General features: G+C 44.8%; 1 protein-coding gene across 4 annotated transcripts in view; it reads right to left on the reverse strand.

The window, feature by feature from the left end:
- Window positions 1-16,576, reverse strand: part of ACOT11 (acyl-CoA thioesterase 11) — an 88,901-nt gene that overhangs the window by 37,391 nt on the left and 34,934 nt on the right. For all 4 annotated transcript variants that reach the window (XM_040360420.1, XM_040360419.1, XM_040360421.1 and 1 more), the window contains exons 6-8: window positions 14,944-15,045; window positions 6,312-6,447; window positions 3,613-3,772 (exon numbers count right to left, since the gene is read on the reverse strand). In XM_040360420.1, the coding sequence (XP_040216354.1) occupies window positions 3,613-3,772; window positions 6,312-6,447; window positions 14,944-15,045 (398 nt within the window). The remainder of the gene's footprint in view (window positions 1-3,612; window positions 3,773-6,311; window positions 6,448-14,943; window positions 15,046-16,576) is intronic.

The raw sequence follows: 16,576 nt of genomic DNA on the forward strand, positions 1-16,576 counted from the left end.
TGGCTGTTTTTCAGATCTGGCGTTTACAAGACCAAAACAGAGAAAATTACTTAAAACCCCCCAAACATTATATGATTTTTTTTCTAACACCCTAGAGAATAAAATGGCGGTCATTGCAATACTTTTTGTTACACCGTATTTGCGCAGCGGTCTTACAAGTGCACCTTTTTTTGAAAAAAATCACTTTTTTAAAAAAAAAAATAAGACAACAGTAAAGTTAGTCCAATTTTTCAATATATTATGAAAGATAAATGTTACGCCGAAATACAGAGGTGTTCTAGGGCTAGAATTATTGCTCTCGCTCTAACGATAGCGGTAAAACCTCACTTGTGTGGTTTGAACACCGTTTTCATATGCGGGCACTACTCACATATGCATTCGCTTCTGCGCAAAGTTTGTCGGGACGGGGCACTTTAAAAAAAAAAAAAAAAATTTCATATTTATTTTTATTTTATTTTATTAATTTTTACACTGAAAAAGGAAATAAATAAAAAAAATGGATCACTTTTATTCCTATTACAATGTAAACATCCCTTGTAATAGAAAAAAGCATGACAGGACCTCTTAAATATGAGATCTGGGGTCAAAAAGACCTCAGATCTCATATTTAGACTTAATTGCAAAAAAATGACAACTAGAAAATATTGCTTTAAGAAAACATCACATCACTTCCGCCCTGCTATGCTCTGGTGACGGGTGGGGACCATCTTGCCCTCACTCGTATCCCAGCCGACCAGGGGACAGCCCCTGATCGCCTCTGCCGCTACCGACGGCTCCGGTAAGCAGCGGAGGGTGCGGGAGAGCGGCGGGAGGGAGGGCCCTCTCCCGCCGCCGATAACGGTGATCTTGCGGCGAATCCGTCGCGGAGACCACCGTTATCGTTTACAGGACCGCTCACAGTAAAGATGGATATCTCGGTTGTGGCAGCAGCTGCTGCCATTACTGAGATATGCATCTTTAAAGTACCGACGTATATGTACATGAGTGGGTCCTTAGGTGGTTAAACTTCAGTACCACTACCCTAATCTCCATAAGATAGGTGGAAAAGATATGTAGTCCACAGGGAAGAACAAGGCAGTGCTGATAACACTGCTCAGGATATCAGATTTATACAAGAAGTTAGGAGCTTGCTGGATTTCTGGTAGGATTAACAGGCATTTTTCCGTACCTGCCCTGTTTTTAGTGATAAAATATCTGGAAATGTGTATGAACTATTTTATTTTATTTTTTTCCCCTTATATACAGTATAACGTACATCAGGACAACAGCTGAAGAAATGGAAATCCTACAATCTTTATAGAATGATACTTTATGACATTAATCAGTAAAGGCAATATGTAAATCAATACATGCAAGAGGAATCTAGAAATGGAATTTAAAATTGCCAAAAATGATTATAGTCACAGCTACCTCCAAGGGGTGCATTTTAAAAAAAATGTGCATAGCTGTTTGTCCATCGAAACTGCATGCAATTTTAATTCTGTGCAAATGGGGCAAAAATCAAATGTTTTCAGGCTATATTCTCTGCACAGCAAACGTTATTCATTGAGAAAAGTTTAAATGGGTAAAATACATCATTATGGCCACTAGATGGAGGTGACTAGAATACTTATTTCTAATTATACCCTTTCGCCATCTAGTGGCCATAATGCAGTATTTTTTACCAATTTTTTTTATTTATTTTTACCAATGAATAATATTTAATCTGCAGAAAATATACTTGCTGGGTGCTCAATGTGCTCCTGTACCTTTAAGATGGGGTGGGCTCCCCTTCAGTCCACCTGCCCTCATCTATCCATCAGAATGCATGTGCCTCCACTGTGGGGACTCTCATTAGTTAGCGTTAGGTACCACAGAAACCAGGGTGCCGCGGCGAGGCTCTGTGGCTTACATTTGTAAATGCGTGCGGACTAAACCCCTCTTTTTAACACATACTGTTAGACAGGTTTGATTGGTTGTCTGCAAGCTGGTCGGTAAATAAGCTTGTTTTTTTTTCCCCCCATGGATTCATCCATGGCCCTGTTTATACTGCAAAAAATATAGCCTGTGATTATTTGTTTTTGCCCTATTCATACAGAACAAATTGACATGCTGTATCAATGGACAAACAGCTATGCAAAGTTTTTATAAATACACACCTTTGTGTTTACTGATCTGGTATAAAGAAAAGTGAGGCATGTTTGATACCTGTAAACAGCGTGGGAGGCCTTAGTGTAATGCCGCATACACACGACCGTTATTCATGTCAATGAAAAAAAACAAAGTTTTTCTCGACGCGATTCCCCTCAAGCCTGCCTTGCCTACACACGATCGTGAAAAAAAAAAATGCTTGAGAAAAGCGCGGTGACGTACAACGGCACTATAAAGGGCAAGTCCTATTCGAATGGTGCCACCCTTTGGGCTGCTTATGCTAATTTCCCTGTCTCATAACTTGCTTCTGAGCATGCGCATTTTTTTCCCCCTCGTTAAACGTACACACGACCGCTTTTCATGAGATAAAGCATGTGCTAAATTTCTAATGCCCATTTTTCACGCCGTGAAAAATGCTCTGGAGCCTACACACGATCGTTTTTAATGACCAACTTAAAAAATGGAATTTTTCTCGTCATGAAAAACGTGTGTATGCGGCATTAGTGTAAGACATTTTGACAATGTTCTAGCCGGGCCGCAACGCAAGGGACACTGTCCGGGCCGTACCGCCGCTATATCCGGGCCACGGAGGAGACCGTCAGTAATGCTACGCAGAGGCACGCTGCCGTCCCGCCCTAACATACGGGGCCGCAAGGCTACGCGCGGCCGCCCGATTAGAGAGAATGACGTCATCTCTCCGCCCACCCTCCCTATGCATTCCCGCAATCTCTAACGGCTCCCCGTCACATTCCTGTGCTGAGACTATAAGTATAGTGGGCACTGCCGAGGGACATTAAATGTCCCAGTATAAAAAAAAAACAATTAAATCATTTTTTTATACTGGGACATTTAATAATTTTTTTATACTGGGACATTTAATAATTTTTTTATACTGGGACATTTTAATAATATTTTCATACTGGGACATTTAATAATATTTTTACACTGGGACATTTAGGGCTGGTTCACACTGCACCAATGTCAGAGTTCGGATGCGATTTGTACCGCACTGCAGTGCACATCACATGCGATTTTTGTGCGATGCGATACGATTGTATGGCTGAATTCACATCAATCTCGCACAGGACCCTTTGTTTTTGTCCGTAGCAGAAACGGATCGCATAGGTGTTCACACCCATGCGATCCGATTCCTGTCCGAGTTTGCAGATCGCACTGCGATATGCAAACTGATTTGGGGGTGTTGTTAACTTTTAACGGACACTCCCAGAAGTTTGCATAGGGCAATGTGAACTGCCGCTGCAAAACCTGTGATTTGGGGGGTTCCCGCACTAACCGCTAATGCAACACATCGCGATTCCTCATACCGGGCCTTGGAAAAATATTCTTCCACAAACCGGTTCTTGGTGCCAAAAAGGTTGGGGACCACTGTTCTAGAGTACTCCTCTATAGGCAACTATTCACCTTAAACATACGATTTAGAACAATGCCAGAAATTTGCTCTGTATATACAGTATATTGTACCTGGCAGCTATTGTGGCAATATTCTCCATCCAGGCCATTATCTGCCCGCCAAACGTGTTCCCCTGATGGTTGGCATGAGGAGGCAGCACCAGTTCCACACTCTCCACACGGGTTTTCTGAGCCAGGAACTCTCCATTCTTTTCTTGTTCTTGGCTGTGTTCTGCAAGACAGGTACACATGCATTGACCTTTACCAAATTAGGCTTCAAAAGAAATTCCAGGTGATCAGTGGCCTACTAATACTATCCAGCAAACACTGCAACAACTGTGTCCACTCATTGAAAACCAAGGGGGGGGATTGACGCAAATTGAGAACAAGGGGGGGGGGGTGGGTTTGGGGTTGCCGAAAACGACACTGGTATCTCACTCACCTCCTTCGCCAGACGCAAACTGAAAGTGTCTTCTCTCCTCTTGCCGCGACATGAGAGGGGGGGGGGGGGGGGGTAACTATAGAAATTAAAGTTTTCTCCTCAAAGCCGAGAGCTGAGAAGGGGGGCGGCCCGGGCCCCTGGGAACATTTGAGCCACTTACAAGTGTAATGCCTGTATCCCCCTGATGGCGGCCCTGCACTCAATTGACCCTAATCTGAGTTCTGTGTAGTTTTTTACAGCTAGAATCCAGAGAGTGGCTTACAGGGTCCCTGGGAGTTGACTTCCTTAATCCTGTGCTGCCTTTTTGTCTGCTTCCTGTATCGTCAGTCTGGCCGCCAGCACTGTAACAAAAGACACTCAAAGGCCAGGACACACAGCATCACTCATTGCTAAGAATATGGTGGTTGGCTTGCTCGCACCATGGTAATGCATGACTCTGATCCAGGGAAAGCAGCATTCACCTCATACCTTCTGCCGCACTGCTGGACCCAAAAGGTGATGTCATGTGAGGAGGGAACTGTGTAATTTGGGGGGCTCTGTGAAGGAGGTTTGAGGGACTCATGTCTAGGGGGCCTCTGACATGATAGGGGCTCTAAAGTGATGGGGGGACTTATTTGAAGTTATTTCATCAAGGTGGTTGTGTGCATTGTCCCAGGCTCAGGTTTCCCATTGATACACAACATAAGTAATGTTTTTTTACATTTTAGACTGGGGTGCCTTAAGATTTTGTATGCTATTAAAGCATGGGTCTGCAAACTTTCTAAGCAAAGGGCCAGTTTACTGTATTTCAGGCTTTAGTGGGGCCGAACTATTGTGAGTGGGAGTAGAAATAGGCCCCATCCGGTGTCAGTGGGAGTAAACAAGGGCCCATCCTTGGTGTCACTGGGAGGAATAGTGCCCCATCCTTGGTGTCACTGGGAGGAATAGTGCCCCATCCTTGGTGTCACTGGGAGGAATAGTGCCCCATCCTTGGTGTCACTGGGAGGAATAGTGCCCCATCCTTGGTGTCACTGGGAAGAATAGTGCCCCATCCTTGGTGTCACTGGGAGGAATAGTGCCCCATCCTTGGTGTCACTGGGAGGAATAGTGCCCCATCCTTGGTGTCACTGGGAGGAATAGTGCCCCATCCTTGGTGTCACTGGGAGGAATAGTGCCCCATCCTTGGTGTCACTGGGAGGAATAGTGCCCCATCCTTGGTGTCACTGGGAGGAATAGAGAAAAGATATACCCGTGCTTAGATTCCAATAGCTTGTACATGTGTTTAAGCTACCAGGTGCTAAAGGGGTGTGAGCACGTATTAACACTACAAAATCTGGATGGACCCTCTGCACACTGCTACACCCTTCCCAGCAAACTATGCAATGAAAAACAGGGATATTTAGTTCACATTTATTGCAATACATGTTTAAAGTGGAGTTCCACCCATAAATATAACATTACATCAGTAGTTTTAAAAAAATGTCATTAGTCCTTTACGAATTTTTTTTTTTTTTTTTAGATGCCTTCAAAGTGTTGTTGCTAGGCAGAATAGTTAATCTTCCCACTTCCTGCACCTAGGTGCTTAATGCTTCCTAACCTACACCGCACAGACTCCTGGGAATGTAGTGGGTGTAACTTTCCAGGAGTCTGTGCACTCCCCAGTCTCAAAGAATCATGTGACTTGGACAGCACAGGTGCTGAAACCTGATCTGACACTGCTTGTGCAGCACTGAGCATGTGCGAGATTTGCAAGGCTGAAATCCAGGAAGTCATACAGTCTGGCTTCATGATGCCCACACTTAAGATGGCCCCAGTCAATTTCTATTTTATAAAGTGTCTAAATGCTGTAACAACCTAACAAAACGGACCTTAGTTTACAGACTAACTTTACTAGAATACATTAAGCTTGTGTATTACAGGGGTATTTATATATAAAAAGTGAAATTGTGGCCGGAACTCCGCTTTAAGCCAGCCGACTGCATCAAAGTAATCCCTTTAATGTCCAGTCCTACACTGCCTTGCAGTTGCAAATGCTACGGTGGACACCATTCCAGAATGGGGCATAAAGACACAAAGTGTGGGAGCCCTTCTAGGTTCAGATCTGGCCACAAAGTGCATTCCTTTGACACAGTCTGCTGGCTTAAACATGTATTGCAATAAATGTGAACTAAATATCCCTGTTTTTCATTGCATAGTTTGCTGGGATGTGTATAGCAGCGTGTGGAGGGTCTATCCAGATTTTGTAGTGGAAGAAGTGGTGCCCCATCATTGGTGTCAGTGGAAGAAATGTGTGCTCCAATGATAAATTGATTTGTATGGTAATATACCACCAGACCATGCAGAAATGTACCGTCTTGGAGGGTGCTCCTGGTCAGCAGATCCTTGATGTTGTCAGTATGGAGCAATCTCATGCGGCGTCTCTCGGCAGCAATACTGTGTTCCAGCTGTTCCTCTTCGGTGAGCGGGGTCAAAGGCTTCAGCTTCACCTGTGCAAAAGATCAGAACACCTCAAGATAAATTACATTTGGTTGTAATGGGTTACATATGTAGTACTCGGGTCTCTGCCATACTAAATGACAAAGATTTTTTGTAAGCATATCATGCAGACAGCAGTTTGATCTAGATTTACCCGTTTTCCATTAGAATCTTGAAACGATTAAGCTCCCAGCTAAGACATAATTATTTATTTCAAAGGGGAACTTCACACCCTCCTGCCTTTTATCCCCCCCTTACCTGTTATGCTGGGTTCTCTTCAAAATACATACTCGCCCGCCCAGTGGATCCAGTGTTGTGCTGCAGTGAAATGCTCTTAAGGTGCCACAGCCTCGCCCCCTGGGGGCTTTGGGAGCAGGATGCATTTTCACAAAAGGCGAGAATAGCAGGGGAGGGGATGCAAAAAAATAAAATAAAATTATAATAAAAAAAAAAAATTATTACGGCAAAAAGGAATGGATCTAAAGTGTTAACCACTTAAGCCCCGGACCATATTGCTGGTCAAAGACCAGAGCACTTTTTGCGATTCGGCAATCAAAATTGGCATCCTTTTTTTTCCCCACAAATAGAGCTTTCTTTTGGTGGTATTTGATCACCTCTGCCGTTTTTAGTTTTTGTGCTATAAACAAAAATCGACAATTTTGAAAAAAAAATTATATTTTTTACTTTTTACCATAATACATATCCCCCCAAAATATATATAAAAAAAAAAAATTCCTCAGTTTAGGCCGATACGTATTCTTCTACATATTTTTCGTAAAAAAAAAAAAAAAAAATCGCAATAAGCGTTTATTGATTGGTTTGCGCAAAAGTTATAGCGTTTACAAAATAGGGGGTAGTTTTATGACATTTTTATTAATATTTTTTTTTTACTAGTGTGAAGGATGTCAGTGTAAATCTCCCTGCTTGGTTCATGTGTCACAAGCTATTGACATGTTAATGACCCTTCCTCAGCCAGCTCCCTAGTTCAAACGGTAATTGATTTATTGTGTGTGGGAAGGAGACCGGCCTTACTGTTTACAATGATTAGATAAGGGGCTCATGTTAATTATTCTGATTGCTTCATTGTGGTCAGGCTGTTACACCTAGTAATTAACTCCGCTGATGTCTTTATCTAAAGAAACATGTCTGCAGGGTCGGCTCCGACTTGTCTCCTATAATCTGTATGGGAAACCCCACTGTGTGAGGGGGGCGTTCCTAACAGGCTGTAACCACATATAAGCTGAGTTTTTGTGTCAATAAAGTGTCTTGTTCTAGCAGTAAGCTTGTCTCATGTGTGGCTTTCTGGGCGATTCCAGGGATATCCCTCCTCGTGGAATATTGGGGTGATTGTCGTTATGGGAAGAAGGGAACGTTGACGGGGATATCATACCGATACCGTCACAATTGGTTGGTAGCAGCGGGATCTTCCCTTCTATTCCCCTTTACACCCGGATTCCAAGCAGACACTGGAAGAACTACTGGAAGTTCGTGGAAGGATTGCTAGCAACAAAACCAAGCGGGTCATCATAGCAGAATCAATGGAGCTAGACCAGGAGGACGGGATTGCAGCAACGCCAGCAGTACAAGAGATGGAGACACCAGTGATTCAGGAGGAGGAATCGCCAGCCAACAAGCTAATGAGAGAGAAGCTAGCGTGGTTCGGCCCGAACCCAACGGCAGATGTGGTGCTGAAAGTGATGGACCTGTTAGCGGAGGAGGCCAAACAAATAAGGGACGCAGAGCTACAGTTAAAACTGGCAGCAGTCCAACAAGCAGCCGCACCTTCTCCAAACAGTGAGTACAGCACAGCAGACGCAAGGAAGATTCCGTTTAGCGCTTTTAAAGCTTTTGATGAAAAGCACTGTGAGATTGATAACTTCCTGGCGGATTTTGAGCGACAATGTAACCTGCACCGAATAGCTAGAAGAGAGTGGGTTGCAATATTGTCAGGCAAACTGTCAGGCAAAGCTTCTGATGCTTTCCGGACCGTGCCAGATCAGGATATCCATAGCTACGCCAGGGTTAAAGAAGCGCTCCTGGCTCGTTATGCAGTAACCCCAGAGTCCCACCGACAGAAGTTCAGGGACTCACGCAAAACCACGAAAGACTCTTACGCAGAATGGGCATGCCAGCTGTCCCTGTCGGCCTCTAACTGGGTTAACAGCAGCCAGGCCACCACCGCAGAGGACATTTTGCAACTAATGCTCCTGGAGCAATTTTACAATCACATCCAGACGGATATCAAAGATTGGGTGAGAGATCGCAGGCCCATGACTCTACCAGAGGCCGCGAAGTTGGCGGATGAATATGCGGATACTCGCAAGACAAACCAGGTCACACCACGGGTACAACCTCCACAACCAACGGCGCCCTCACACCCACCAGCCGCTAGATACCAACCGCCTAACAGACCGATGACATCTAGCCCTCGCTACCCACGCCAGGAGGACAACGAACAACGCTGCTTCCGGTGCAAACAGTTGGGTCACTTCAAGCAGAATTGCCCCATGAATGACAACACCAGGTCAAATTGGTCTCAACCTGGGTACCGCCCACCAGCAGCAGCCCATTGTGTAGACTCAGCTTGGGATCCCCAGGAGCTGGGTCAGGAAGAACCATTGGGCACCCCTTACGAAGCCCTCATGGTACAATCTGTTATTACGGACAACAGGGAACACCATTGTCAGCTGGTCATGGGCGACCGCCATGAGCCGGAGGGGCCTTGGAGGGAGCTGGGCAGAAAGAGGCACCGCCAGCTACCCTCCAAGAAGAAGAGGTCCTGGAAGTCATATAACCAGCGGACCTGGGAGGAGAAGAAGCGACTGGAGGAGATGGAATCGCAGCGGGCGCCCCAGATGCGGGCCGAGATGTTCGCCAAGGGCCCACCGGTGGCCCCTTACACCACCACCCAGTTCCTGATGATGAAGGACCACGTGGAGAGCCTGCAGGACATGAGCAAGCAGGATCTGATCCGTGAGTACATAGAGCTGGAGGAGTGCATAAGCCGCATGGAGGAGGAGAACAACCACCTGAGGTCACAGCGGGCTGACCCCCCCAGGCTCCATGAACTGGAGATGGAGCTGGAGAAGCTCAAAGAGGAGAACCGGCGGCTGCGGAGGGAGCAGGGGGTGGCTGACCTTATGGGGCTCTGAGTCCCCTCTCCCCCCCCCGGACTCTGAGCACCAGTGCTACAGCATTTCAACAAATATAACTTTTTCTTTTTATGAATCTCCTGTGATTGTCACTTCAGAGCCATAACCTGCCCCTCCCATAGCGGGACACCTAGATGGCGGCGCACAGACCCATTCGCTGTCTCACACTGACTTCTGGTGACTCTGCAGATCGCACAAAGACTTGGGGACTGACCGGCGTGTGATCTGACGACCCGGTGACATACCTGAGTCTGAAGCAGTTGCCAAGGGAGGTCAGTCATGCCAAACGGAGTTAACCTCGGACTAAAAGCTCTGAACCCGTCAACCCTACTGGACCAGGGAAGGTCCAACCGGGTTTGCCGGAGCAGGGAGAAAAAGGGGGGCCATTGTGAAGGATGTCAGTGTAAATCTCCCTGCTTGGTTCATGTGTCACAAGCTATTGACATGTTAATGACCCTTCCTCAGCCAGCTCCCTAGTTCAAACGGTAATTGATTTATTGTGTGTGGGAAGGAGACCGGCCTTACTGTTTACAATGATTAGATAAGGGGCTCATGTTAATTATTCTGATTGCTTCATTGTGGTCAGGCTGTTACACCTAGTAATTAACTCCGCTGATGTCTTTATCTAAAGAAACATGTCTGCAGGGTCGGCTCCGACTTGTCTCCTATAATCTGTATGGGAAACCCCACTGTGTGAGGGGGGCGTTCCTAACAGGCTGTAACCACATATAAGCTGAGTTTTTGTGTCAATAAAGTGTCTTGTTCTAGCAGTAAGCTTGTCTCATGTGTGGCTTTCTGGGCGATTCCAGGGATATCCCTCCTCGTGGAATATTGGGGTGATTGTCGTTATGGGAAGAAGGGAACGTTGACGGGGATATCATACCGATACCGTCACAACTAGTAATGGTGGCGATCAGCGTTTTTTTTTTTTTTTCGGTACTGCGACATTATGGCGGACACTTTTGACACATTCTTGGGACCATTCGCATTTTTATAGCGATCAGTGCTATAAAAATGCATTGATTACTATAAAAATGCCACTGGCAGGGAAGGGGTTAACACTAGGAGGCAGGGAAGGGGTTAAGTATGTTCCCTGGGTGTGTTCTAACTGTAGGGGGGGTGGGACTGACTTGGGGAAATGACTGATCGCTGTTCATACATTGTATTAACAGACGGTCAGGCATTTCTCCCCTGACAGGACCGGGAGCTGTGTGTTTACACACACAGCTCCCGGTTCTCGCTCTGTAACGAGCGATCGCGGGTGCCCGGCGGTGATCGCGACCGCCGGAAACGCATGCGGGAAACAGGAGCGAGCGGCCCTAGTGCCCGCTTTGCAAGGCGACGTAGAGCTACAGGCTCTCGCGCAGGAGAACTGCAGCGGCTGGTCAGCAACTAGTTAATGCAAAGTGCAGTTCTGCTTTACGAATTCAAGTCAGATGAATTAAATACCAGGACTCCAATTTCTCTCTGTCCTTTTACTTCCCTTTTGAGTCTGAGAGTAATGCTGCGTACACACGATCGGAAATTCCGACAAGAAAAGTCCCATGTGAGCTTTTGGTCGGAAATTACGACTGTGTGTAGGCTCCATCTGACTTTTTCTGTCGGAATTTCCAACAGCAAAAATTTGAGAGCTGGTTCTCAAATTTTCAGACTGGAAAAGTTCTTGTCGGAAATTCCGACGCGCAAAAATCCTACGCATGCTCGGAATCATTGAACTTAATTTTTCTCGTCTCGTCATAGTGTTGTACGTCACTGCGTTCTTGACGGTCGGAATTTCAGACATTTGTGTGACTGTGTGTATGCAACACAATTTTGAGCCAAAATTGTGTCGAAAAAAAAAAAATCTGTGGTTTTTCTTGTCGGAAATTTCCGATCGTGTGTACTTGGCATAGGAAGAAGCACAAGCAACCAATCATTTCATTGATTGCTGAAAAGTAGGATGAAGCAAAGTGACAGAGATATTAGCTCATTACAGTGCTGCTGCTCCTTTCACTGTACAGTTAGAGGCTGGGGGTGTGTCCAAGAGGACCTAGTCTCGGAGGAAGTGGGTTGAATGAGGCTGGCCATCACATTATGAGGGCATCTAGTGGCAGAAATGAAGCACTGCATGGGAAATCTCTTGACTGAAAGTGAATATTGTAGAAAAAGCTGGCTTTGTTATTTTACATTTTCATGGACTTTTCAATCTGTTATTTTTGTCTGGAGTTCTACTTTAAGAATTGTGAGGTCATAATTGTATTCCCTGTTTGGTATTAAGCATGATGCTGTTATCAAGTAAATAAATGGCTTGGGGACCAAGCTCAAGTAACCCATACAAAGCAAAGCATCATTTTCTGTACTTGACAAATCTTCGTGGTTTGTGATAGTTTGCTATTCATATTTCTATTGTTTTGCATGAGAGCTGCAGCAGTATCTGTGCCTGTTATCGATCTCTTCCCAGCAGCTGAAAACTGCTTCTAATTCAAGAGAAGGAAAACAATTGGAAGTGGCTAATCTTGGACTGGACACAGAGTACAATGACTAGGCGTTTCACAGAAACCACAGAAGTAGATTGTCACTGTATCAGGCTTCATTTGCTCCTGCAGGCCTATTCATGCATGACTCAGGGCCCATTTCCATCAGTATGTGGTAGAATTTGTGCGTCTATATACCGCACATAACGCATATGCACGATGCAATGCATGCATGGCGGTGCCATTAATATAATAATTGTATATGGTTCCCCAACACAGCTAGACAACGCACATGATGCGAGTCGTCTATGCTGCGCTGTGTTAAAAAAATAAAATGGCGCATGTCCATTAAACTATATTCCCACACAGAAGTGATAACACATCACAGTGCATGGCCAAAGTCTGGATGGGTCCTCAGTGTAGAGGATGGAATTCCAGGGGTTTAGTGCGAGGTACCAGCAAAGTACCAGAACTGAAATCCCCATGCTAAAAACTTGGGGCTAGAATCATAGAGAGTTACGCCGTCGTAACTCTGAATCTACGCTGTCGTAAATTTAAGCGTATTCTGGAAACCAGATACGCTTAAATTAGGCCAAGATACGAGCGGCGTAAGTCTCCTACGCTGTCGTTTACGTAAGTCGTTTGCGAAATAGGGCTTTGCGTAAATTACGAAACCATTGACTATTTGCAACGTGATTAGGAGCATGCGCACTGGGATACGTTCACGGACGGCGCATTCGCCGTTCGTTAGAGACGTCATTTACGTGGGGTCACGTTTTATTTGCATAAAACACGCCCACCTCTTCAGAATTTGAATTCGGCGAGCTTACGCCAGCAGATCTACGCTACGTCGCCGTAACTTAGGGCGCAGGTTCTTTGTGAATCCAGCCCCGGGGTAGATTCACATATGTCCGCACAATGATACGGCGGCGCAGCGTATCATATTTACGCTACGCCGCCGTAACTTACAGAAGCAAGTGCTGTATTTACAAAGCACTTGCTCCGTAAGTTGCGGCGGCGTATCGTAAAAGGGTCCGGCGTAAGCGCGCGTAATTCAAATGTGGAAGGGGGGCATGTTTAATTTAAATTTATTATGACCTGACGTGATTAACGTCCGTGTACATATCCCAGTGTGCATTGCTTCCAAGTACGGCGCAACGACGTATTGGTTTCGACGTGAACGTAAATTACGTCCAGCCCTATTCGCGAACGACTTACGCAAACGACGTAAAAAATTCAAATTTCGAAGCGGGAACGACGTCCATACTTAACATTGGCTGTGCCTCCTAATAGCAGGAGCAACGTTATGCCGAAAAAGCCTTAACGCAAAACGAACGCCGGGTGCATGTACGTTTGTGAATCGGCGTATCTAGGAAATGAGCATATTCTACACCGACAACAACAGAAGCGCCCCTAGCGGCCAAAGTTATATTGCACACAATTGTACGCCGCCGCAATCAAGCTGCGTCAGTGGAGGAAGCCTATTTTTTCAGCGTAACTGCCTTTGAGAATTACGGCGGCGTTTCTGGAGATACGCCACCGCAAAAGGTATGTGAATCTACCCCCCAGTCTCACTAAGTTACGGCGGTGTAGCGTATCTGAGATACGCTACGCCCGCACAAACTTATGGCGGGCTATATGAATCTAGCCCTTGATTATTAAGAAAAATACTAAACAACTTCTTACTTGATGTATTTATTCAGGAATTTGGTACGCTCCCTCATGTTGTACATTACAGATGATTGTAAAGTCACTTGTGCTATGCACTTTAGACTTTGCTTTACCAACTATGGCCAATTACCAGATAACATACTGAGTGTTCGTAAAGATTCCCACAAATGTTTCTGGTAACACGTTCAAAGGGAGATTAAATACGTAAGTTGGTTTGAAGGTGTTCGGTGACCAGGTCTAAAATTGTGGAAAAATCTCAGTCACCATCCTAGAGTGGACAATTTTCAGTGATACGGTCATTGTTCTATCATTGTGGTGCATTTAAACTCAACATAAAACATACAAAACATGAAACAAAAAAAACTTTCCACTCAGTAAAAAACTATTTACAGTTCTTTGTCCTATAGAAGGTATTGGGTATTATGTGGCCAAAGTGCTAGATACTAGGGAAGTACTGGGGAAGTATTGGGGTCTCTGAACCCCCCCCCCCCCCCCAGATTTTAATTGCACCCTCCTCCTCCGGAAACAGTGACATTAATATTGGGAAGTAAAAGAGGGTTGTGGGGCGCAGATGTCAATTCGGCATGGCTGCACAATGCCCACCCACGGTGCCCCACACTACTATTCACCACATCATTAATTTCAGGGGTACCACTAACAACCAAGACATCCAACATCATTCCTCCATCCTTCTGCCATGATACCACTGTCATGGTCAAGATTTGAAGGTGGGACTCTATTTGTAAAGAGGTGACTAAGGATCCTTATGTGATAGGGGCAGGCTCACATATGAAAGGGGCAAACTCTGATGTGACGCAAAAGTGGAGGTACTCATGGGAAGGGAGGGAACACCTGAGTGAAGGTAGAGGGGGTAGGTACTCATGGGAAGGGAGGTGACACCTGAGTAAGGGTAGAGGGGGTGGACTCCCATGTGAAAAAGAGAGGAGGGTGAACTCCCATGTGAAAAAAAGAGGGTGGTGGACTCCCATGTAAAGGGGGGGGTTTACCGGCGAAAATGGGGTTAAACAGGCGGTGAAGAGGCGTCACATCGCTTCCTCACCACCTGTAACTAGCCTCTGAAGCGGGATCCAAATGTGAATCAGGCTTCAGACTAAAGAGAAATTCAGATACACGTCAGTCTAAATCTTCCATAAATGTAATGGAATTTATTCATGCAAATCGGTGAGATCTAAGTTCACACTGGTAATATTATGATATAACATTGGCTCACTTTTTTATTGCCTTGTGGTTGTGCTACAAATGTGGCGAAGGCCTGACACACTTTCCACTCTTTCCCACTACACAGATCTTCTGAGGTAACTTGGATCCCAACCTGCAGAGACACAATTACAGAAATGTTAAAGAGGAACCCAACTTTGCAAGCTCTGCCCAAAAAAAAAAGGGCAGCCAGAAGGCTCCAGTATTGTCTGTCACAGCAGCTGTTCTTCCCCTATTAATGACTTACCTTATTGTGTACGGTGTCTCTGTGTGGAGGTGGCCATCTTGGTAGAGGCAGGCTTTGCTTCCCAATGTCAGTGCCTCCAGCAAAGATGTGGAGGTGGCCATCTTGGTAGAGGCAGGCTTTGCTTCCCAATGTCAGTGCCTCCAGCAAAGAGAACAGTGAGCAGTGCAATGGTGACATCACCAGATCTTACTGCTGATCTGCCTGAGACTAGAAGTATCTAGGTTCACATTGTACAGGGGTTGGACAAAATAATAGAAACACAAGGTAAACATTGTACCGAATATGGTGTTGAACCGCCTTTGGCATCCCAGATGGCATGGATTCACCAGCTGTGTAAATTGGAGCATTTATCTTGTCAAATCATGTAGCGTTTCCATAATTTTGTCCAACCCTTGTAGTTATACAGTTATGAGGCACCTCACATACCAGAAGTGCACTGCTATGTTTCAGGAATACTGCTTAGGCAGAATTAACATTCTTAAAATGTTCCCTAGAACACGGGAAATGTTTATTTTTTTAGTTCAGCTCAACTTTTGACCTCATTCACATGGCTGTGTAGAACAAGCTTGAGCATATTTCTGCTACAGAATACTTACTACTCACACAGCAGAGCTTCATGGACCATATACACATAATTTTTTGTTTTCAAATGTATTGCCTATTACCATTGCTACCTATGTAAAATCTCTGTATGGCGAGACCCCTATACTTTTAGGCCCCATAGCAGTCTTGTGGTGTGTTTACATGTAGGAGATGGTGCTCAATGCTCCCGATACCGATTTTTACCTATCAATCCTTGCTTTTTTTTTTATCCTGGTGTTTACTGAACTCCATAGCTCAAGTTGACGTTTATATACACAAACTTTTAGAGATTTTGTTTATAAAGTGATATATCTATATGCAAATTAAACATGCACAAAACTATGTGTGACGGAGCCCTTCAGCAAAAGCATTAAGGGCACCCTGTATCTCTAATCTCCTTCTTACAATTCCTTGATTGCTACAGAATACTTAAAACTTTCAAAACAAATAAGTAGAGCATCGAAAACTTTTTATACACATTAGTTTTATTCAAATGTATGGTCTAATGCTTTTGCTGTCTATATAAAATCAGTGTCTCGCCGATGTTCTGTTCAAAATAGCCAATTCATCGAGATGTCAAATCACGTCACTTCCGGTTACTGTAAAGCATCAGTAACTGGAGATTTAGACGAATTGCTGCTTTGACACAACACCAGCAATATATATATATATATATATATATATATATATATATATATAAATAAAGGAGTCACAAGGTTCTTTTTAAATCTATGATGAACTATTTTAGTAAAAATTGCTGAAAAATCATGCAAAAAAAAAAAAGAAAGAAGTGTATAAGTGTTCACTTTGCAACGTA

The sequence above is a fragment of the Rana temporaria genome, chromosome 7, assembly GCF_905171775.1.
Source record: "Rana temporaria chromosome 7, aRanTem1.1, whole genome shotgun sequence".
NCBI lineage: Eukaryota > Metazoa > Chordata > Amphibia > Anura > Ranidae > Rana > Rana temporaria.